This window comes from Notothenia coriiceps, unplaced genomic scaffold (assembly GCF_000735185.1).
Source record: "Notothenia coriiceps isolate Sejong01 unplaced genomic scaffold, NC01 NC01_scaffold00016673, whole genome shotgun sequence".
In the NCBI taxonomy this organism is placed as follows: domain Eukaryota; kingdom Metazoa; phylum Chordata; class Actinopteri; order Perciformes; family Nototheniidae; genus Notothenia; species Notothenia coriiceps.
Window position 1 is genome coordinate 60,808 of NW_011349374.1, and position 7,872 is coordinate 68,679.

The following is a 7,872-nucleotide window of genomic DNA, read 5'->3' on the forward strand; positions in this document are numbered from 1 at the left end:
AATAGCACTTTACCCCTACCTATATGCCGTGAGCTGATTATGGAGCCTTCATTGTAACAGTAATTCAGATGCAATTAGCCTATATAAAAAGGCCTCAAATTGGAAGCACTGTCTGGGCCGTCTTTTTCACTCAATTCTGCAATAGGTACATCTCGCCTTTCACCTAGGCCGAAGTCGGTGATCTTGGGCTTAAAAAGGTTGGTGACCACTGGCCTAGAGCTTGAATGCATCATAATGTCAATCTCAATGGACCCTCACTCCAGCTTTGTTAATGTTAGCTGTTAGCTCTGTTATTTAGCCAAGCAGAGTATCTAATATGAAACAGAAAGACAAGCCAACATGAAAAATGTTTCTAAAAATGCCATAAATAGTGACCGACAGCTTACTTCAACAAGAGGGAGCACGTTTTCATATCACATGGAGCGTGTGTTTGTTAGCCGACATGAACTGAACTACATGTTCAAAGCCAAAGGCTGTTTGAACTGCGCAAACACAATCAGGTATAAAAACAACCAGTTTCTCTATATTGGTACATTTAAAAATCCTCTTCCTCTTCACAGGCAGATGGCTCAGGACATTTGTGTCTGGATGACTGCTCATTGGTGTAAGAAGGACACTTTCACAGTTTCCTGGATACCACGTAAAGATTACGTTGCGATTTTGAAAAGTCTTTATGCTCTGAAGGCGTTTTAGTTTGGTTAAAACACAATTCCATAATTCAATTAACAGCACTGACTTACAATATTAGACATTAGAGTCTTAATTCCTGAAGATCCACAGATCAGTTGTCCGGATGAGGGTCATTCGCCACTAGATATAAATCCTGAACAGTAGTTGTTTTTTTAGGAAACTTATGTGATCGGAAAATGTGAAATGGAGATGTCCTGAACTCAATGTTAAAGATACATATAAATCTGGCTGTAAAATTCAATTATCTGACTGGAGAACATATCCTAAGCAGGGTCATATCAGTGACCCAACACGTTTCCATAAGCAGTGCCAAATATGTCTTTCAGTTTCTGTTTCACATCAGTCATTTGTCATATGTTTTAATCCTATCCACATCCACCCACTTAAACCAATCCCATAAGTAGTCAGAGAATTGGCAGTGAGCCAAGGACTGTACAACACAAGGCCTTAATAAGGTAATAACAAGTAGCAGTGTCAGTTATACCAGACAACAGCTTCAATGGTTTGACTCATTCATTTACTGCTAGCCTAAAGCTTCTCATTTTGTTCCATTTGAAAATAGAGAAATCACAGTAGAGCTGGGATTGTCAATGCACTGAACGGAATGTGAGTCATGACTAGCTTTTTGTTTCAGAAGTTTATCTTGTGAGTCATCATCATTAATGTGTAATCCACACGAGGTCACCATCACGTGCATCAACAAGCATTATTATGCTGCTGCTGACCACAAAAATATGAATCAAAGACTAAAATATCGGGTAAGTTACCAAGGACACGACGTCCTGAGCATCTGAACATGTGCACAGATTCAGATGCCTCAATTCGGTTTCATGTAAGGACACTAACTTTCTTACCCTGGCCATTTAATTGTTCTACTGCACTTACAAAGCTGTAATATGTAACCTAGGCTTCTCCCTTGGGTTTCTGCTGTATTTTACAGTTATCAAGCTAATTCTTAATGGCTTCAGTTCCCTAAATACTATTGTTGTCCTCGTCAATAAGTTGTAGTTCATAGTAAAATGAAAGATTTTTTTTTGTTGTCATGTGAAAACACATCTGCTTGACTAATAACAAGTGATACAACTTGACAACCCTAAAAGCCCCCAGGACTTGAATTTGGCATCCCTAGAAATTTGCAAATGTACTTCAGGAACTCGTTTTAGAGTTTGGGGTTACTACACATTGTGCAACGTTTCACAATGTTCTGAAATGGGAAAGGGCTTTGGGAGAAGGCTCCTGACGGGAGTGAGGTTATGCAAAAGCCGTTTTGGGAGCGTTAGCAGAGCATATCCATCACCACAGTCCATATCTTAGTGATGACACCGCCCTAAAAATGTACTTGTACAGCCTCCTTTCTGGGTCAGTAAATATCCTAGTCATTTTGGCAACACTGAGCTGGCTCATAAAAACTGCCTAGTTTTAAAAAGGGAAACACATTGACTGCAGCAATAACTTTACAGAGAGCCAGTTGGCTGAAAGTGTACAACTCCCAATGTGAAGTAGATGAGAACAAGAACACTAGATATTTAATGCACAAAATAAGGAATATTGAACAATGTGGCAATTTAAAAAACAGACTAACAAACAGACTCAAAGACAGCTTCGTCCCCAGAGCAATCATGGCATTGAACTCTTGCACTATTAACGCTTAGTCTTCCTCCCTGTGCAATAACCCATATACAGGACTGTCTCAGAAAATTAAGAATATTGTGATAAAGTTGATTATTTCCTGCACTTTATTTTATGTATGAAGGAATGCTGTGTGTCTTTGTTGTATGTTGTCTATTATGAATGTTTTGATGGCACCATAAAATGAGTAGCTTTACTCTTCTCGTTGTACTTGTATACTGACAATAAATACTTCTATATTCCAAAAAATTTAACAAAACAGAATTGGATAAAAAATTACTCAAGAATTCACCTTGATATATATATTTCACTTTTTTTTATAGGAGGAGCCAGGATTTCTGTTGTATATTTATAAATGTTTTTATATTGTTTATTTTGGCATTGGTCTTTGATTATAATATTATGACTTATTATTTTGTAATCAATTATGGGTTGGATTAGTTGGGTCACATGGGTATGGGCTGCACTTATAGTAAATATAATCACCTGTTCACCTGTGTGAGACAGACAAGAGAGGGTCGCTGTACTTTTCATAGCTGGATTATTCGGAAAATATATGTATCCGCAAGTTATAATAAGTTGATTTAAAGTAAGATTTTGTTCTACGCATTTTTGGTTCTCAGCATTCATTTTTGATAGCATGTCTGAATAGGCAACCAGGCCTGACCTCTGCCTCTCAGCGACTTTGTTTGTTCCTGAAGTCACTACAACATGGAAAGCTGACAGTAATGGGCTTCGAGCTGAGAACAAGTTTTATTGTTGTGTCATGGGAGAGTGCACCTCACTGTTCAACCATACAGCTCTGCAAATACCATGAAAACATGTGTTGCTGTATTAATAGATACATATGATAATATGGTAAAAAGTCTGTGTATTTTGTAGATATAATGTATATTCTAAAAAGTGTTGCTCTTAATATTTGTAATTGTTTATTCCATAGAAATAGCTTTGAGCTTAATAATTATCTTGATCCTTCCACTTGACTGTTAATCTGTAAATACAAAGGGCAAATGCAGTTAGGACAAAAATAACTGATTAATAGTGAGTCATGACCACAAAGACTAGGAAAAGAGTACAGTTTGGAAACAGGGTAGTGACTTACAAAGCAAGAGGGCTTAGGAATTATGCCTACAGTACTTCTCCAGACAATAAAAATAACAAAATATGTCAGGGAATGATAAGAACTGCAAATATGCACAAATGGTTTGCATGCAATTTGCTACATGGAAACAACTTAGAATTGAGAAATGTTAACATACATGTATTAATGTGTTTTTTATGCATTACTGTCACATGAAGCAGTTAGAGCCACTCAGTTGTTCCACTTTCAAACAACCCATGCTGTTCAGTACAGATGCAGATACCGTCAGTTTGGAGCCCGCCAGCTGCCACTTGACTGACAGTAGTTCACAGCATAAATAACCAAAAGCTACCAAACCGGTTCACACAGCCAGCCAGCAGTCATTATAAACAGTAAACAAAGCTAAATAAATGTATATTCTTAAGAGGGGTTGAGTCGCAATAAATGTAATTTTAAGGTCACGGTTTACATGTGAAGGTCGTTGTTGTATTGTTGTATTGTTGAATACAGTGTACACATGTGTGTTTTCAAGAATGTACTAGAATGTGGATTTTCTTATCCCCCACTTCATCTCTGACTGTAACGGAGCTAATGCTGTTTCACTTTCAAAACCTGTCGCACAGTGCATCGTGTTACCTTCACAGGGACAGATAACTAACCCAACGTTAAAGAAAAGCCGGCATTCAAGTCTCACATGGCTCGAAAGCTGCTGATGTGAGGCCGTTACAGTTAGCTGGCTATAATATATTATACATACACGTGTGAAGGTTTTTTTTGTCTTGCTTTGTATGAGCTCAACGCCTATATCTTAGATTTTAGTAAGCACGTTTTTGGGCGCTAATTAAATGGTTTTTAATACAGCGTTTGTGACTTAGCGTTAACATCCGCTCGAGCCTTTCTGCGTCATGAAACGCTACCATGGTGTCAAGACAGTTTATTCAGCAAAGAAGTACTATAACCTACTTGTCAATGGATGCTTCTTTGCTGACACCATTCTTCTTTAGCTGTTCGTCCGGTTCTACGGCACCTTCGGTTTTCGTGCAGTATGAGCGGAATGGGGCGGCGCAGGGCGCGGTGCGGAGCCCAGGGCGGTGCGGAGTGGCATGGAGGACCTTCAGTCGAAGAGAAGCATCAACGGAGGAGCAGCGGGTCGGTAACCAGCTCTTCTGTCTGGAGCCGGACAGGGGACGCTTGAGGATGACTTCAAATAACTCCTTCAGCACTGTCGAACACCTAAAATGTAACATTTCAATCCTGTCAGACAATTAGAGAGAAAGTCGTGGTTCCTAATGTATATCCGGTAGCAACTGAGTAGTCGTTGAGAAATGTCTCCAACCACGCTGACTGTCTGAGGGGCGATGACTCAGAAACACCGGCGTCCAAAAATAAATACAAGGACACGTTCACGCCCCCTCGGCTCCTATTGGTTGAAATGACACGATGTCTACGCCCTGAGAGTGGAGTGTCCTCGTGTCTATCAATTTCTCTTTTTTTACAGTAGGGTGATTGAATCGCTTTGCACATTTCCCTCTGATTATAAACGTCATGGAATGTTTAAGGGAATTATTGATGTGCTCCCCTTATTCAAGCAACACATGGTAGGATTCTTATTTTTTTCACCTTAGATATTAAGGTTAAACAGCACTGTGGCTCACTCTGGCATCTTGTTTTACTTAGGTGAGAGGGCACATATCAAACTGACTGTTGTAGCTGGAAGAAAATAGTTATAGTCTTTCTTAAAAGTTAAGATAATGTGCACTTCGTATTTAATGCAGGTATGTCCCCTGTTGTTGTCTGTGACCTGAGGACCCCTTGTGTGGTCCAATGGTGTCATGTCGACTCACCTCTATAGATTGGCAGATAATTGCGATTTGTGGGGGCTGAATTATGGTGCATCCAGAGTAAGATAAGTATGACAAAAATAAATACAGACCCGTAGAATAGATGGTGATCTCTGTAATTCACTTGCATTGCTCATCCTGCATTCTCCTTAGACAAGCTCCCCAAAACGTGCAGCATTAGACGTAGTCGGTCTCCTGCAGCTTCTTCGATTGAAGTCGCTCTGCTCACAGATATGTCCTTTTAAGGTGGTAAAAAAATAAATAAAAATAAATGTCAAATGGGCCAACGTCAAATACAAAGTAAGATTGTATAGATTCCATATACAGATGAAAGTATTAAAATAGAAAATACTATCAGACATAACTTTATTAAACAGACAGATCACATATATATTAAATTGTCTTCTCAGTTCAATTTGTATATTTTATAACAAAATCTTTTTTTTCTTTACTTTTTTATCATAATATTGTTACGATATTTGATCATCGCAAAGGTATTGCCAAATACTGAATGTTACAAGTAAGAGTTAATGAATTATTCATTTCCCTTCCTAGTGATTACTATTCATCTTTTGTTGCATTAAACAATAATATAACTGCATGGGAATAATATTGAGAGGCTTGTGTTTTATGGCCCTCAGTACAGTCTTTAAGGCAGTACACTCAGGTTTACACCATGGTTTACACTCAGGTGGTGTAACTCCCCCACTGCCCCAGCCAGCCTCTCCAATGAGCGAAAGCCAAAGGAGGGTCCGGCCATACAGACCGTGGTCCCAGCATTGGGCGTGGGCCAGTTACAGTGAATAAGGCGGGATTTAACGAGCCAGGAAGCAGAAATCCCTGATAGTTAAAGTTCAGGGCAGAAAACTCCCATAAAGTGTGCAGCAGCTCTCCACGTCCCACTTTTTGTTCAAGCGTCACTTTCACAAGTTGCCACGAATACACAGACAGCGGCATGATGTGGAGGTTAGTAAGCTGCACACTGTGCCTCTTGGTCTCTGCTCAGCTATCTCTATTGTGTGTGTGGGCCTCAGCAGCCGAGCTGGATGGAGAAGTGAAGATAGAAGTAGTGTACAAACCCGACGAGTGCACTCAGAAGAGCAAAAGAGGAGATCTGATAAACGTCCACTACGATGGCTTCCTTGCCAAAGATGGTTCTCAGTTCTACTGCAGGTTGGTGGTTTGAGGAAAACTTTACAGTTGATAGATATTGTCTGTACAAGCCTATTGGATGCTTTGAAAGTCAATATGCACATAAACAGGCACTTTATTACTGTATTATAGATAATTATACATTGTGTAGCTTCAAATTGTCTAAAAGGGGGTGGTGATTGCTCCATACAGGTTTCACATCGCATGCACTATTCTAGATCTATTGTATGTGTGTTGTAAAATGGTATGCCATTTATTTCATTGTTAATTGTGTAGTCCTGCTTTAAGGCCTTAAGCAGTCATCACCTGGAGTGTTAGGGACAGTATGACAAATATTAGGGCAGGGAGGGGGCTTAATCTTACTTATTTACAACAACAAAAAATGTCATGGTCAGGTCCCAAACCTATATGAAAATCTGTTCATGTGCGTTCAGATCTGTTCATGCACATTGGATTGATGTGAAGGCTAATTGATTGAAAGGATGTTGTTTCTTTTCATACTCTTTCTCCTTTAGTCGGTCAGACAAAACCGGGCACCCCCAGTGGTTCGTCCTGGGTGTGGGACAGGTCATTAAGGGCCTGGACCTAGGGATGGAAGATATGTGTCCTGGAGAGAAACGAAAAATAACTGTCCCACCCGGCCTGGCCTTTGGAGAGAAAGGCAAAGGTGAGTGAATGCAGCACACAGTGATTAAACCAAGGATCAGCAGAGGGTTTGTATTAACCACTGCTAAACCGTAGATGTACTCAAAATGTCATAAAAATACAGTACATATGCAGGTTTTTTTAGTCCCTAGTAAAGTTCAGAATCTTAACCTGTTAAGCCCTGAGCCTGTTTTTTGGGTCTCAAGCTCGAAAATTACATTCCCAGAACAAATGACCATATCTGTCACGGTTTGTGAAACAAGCAGGACCCAAATGCAGATACAAACTGAAAATTCCTTTATTTCAAGGCTATGATATTTCTATGCAATGACAAACAGAACACTCACCGCAGAACTAGTCAGGGAACAAGACGAACCGACCAAGACAGACAGAAAACCCAGAACTTAAATACACACAAGACTCAATCACACAACAAGACACAGGTGAGGAGGGAGGAGAAAACACAGGGGCCCAGGTGAACATAATCAGACCATTAGACACACCAGGGAAACTAATGACAAGAGGAAAACACAGGGAAAGGACCAGACAATAACCCAAAGGAAAACATGACATGGAAAACAGCAAAAACACCCAAACCTACAAAACTATAAACGTGACATAACATGAGAATCGTGACAATATCTTCCCTTCTAAAAGGGTTAAATTAATAATCTTTTTTCTCAAAGTATTGATAAACCTGTGAGTTGGATGTAGAAGTGTCAGAATCAAGAAAGATATTTCTGTGTCAGAGTAAATTCAGATGGAACATAGTAAAAAAAAAGGTAAATTCTTAACTCCGCCTAAAGTAAAAACATTACTTATAGTGAAAACCAC

At 39.6% G+C, this 7,872-nt stretch overlaps 2 protein-coding genes across 2 annotated transcripts in view; one reads left to right on the forward strand and one right to left on the reverse strand.

Annotated features, from left to right (window-relative positions):
- LOC104949637 (glutaminase kidney isoform, mitochondrial-like) overlaps nucleotides 1-5,468 on the reverse strand; it is a 36,499-nt gene extending 31,031 nt beyond the window's left edge. The window contains exons 1-2 of the mRNA XM_010776026.1: nucleotides 5,334-5,468; nucleotides 4,364-4,633 (exon numbers count right to left, since the gene is read on the reverse strand). Of these exons, the coding sequence (XP_010774328.1) occupies nucleotides 4,364-4,633; nucleotides 5,334-5,371 (308 nt within the window). The 5' untranslated portion in view covers nucleotides 5,372-5,468. The remainder of the gene's footprint in view (nucleotides 1-4,363; nucleotides 4,634-5,333) is intronic.
- A 644-nt stretch (nucleotides 5,469-6,112) lies between these two features.
- Nucleotides 6,113-7,080, forward strand: fkbp7 (FKBP prolyl isomerase 7). The gene is made up of 2 exons (XM_010776025.1): nucleotides 6,113-6,414; nucleotides 6,909-7,080. Exons 1-2 carry the CDS (start codon nucleotides 6,197-6,199, stop codon nucleotides 7,066-7,068), a joined length of 378 nt encoding a protein of 125 aa, XP_010774327.1. The 5' UTR covers nucleotides 6,113-6,196; the 3' UTR covers nucleotides 7,069-7,080.
- Nucleotides 7,081-7,872: the final 792 nt, after the last annotated feature.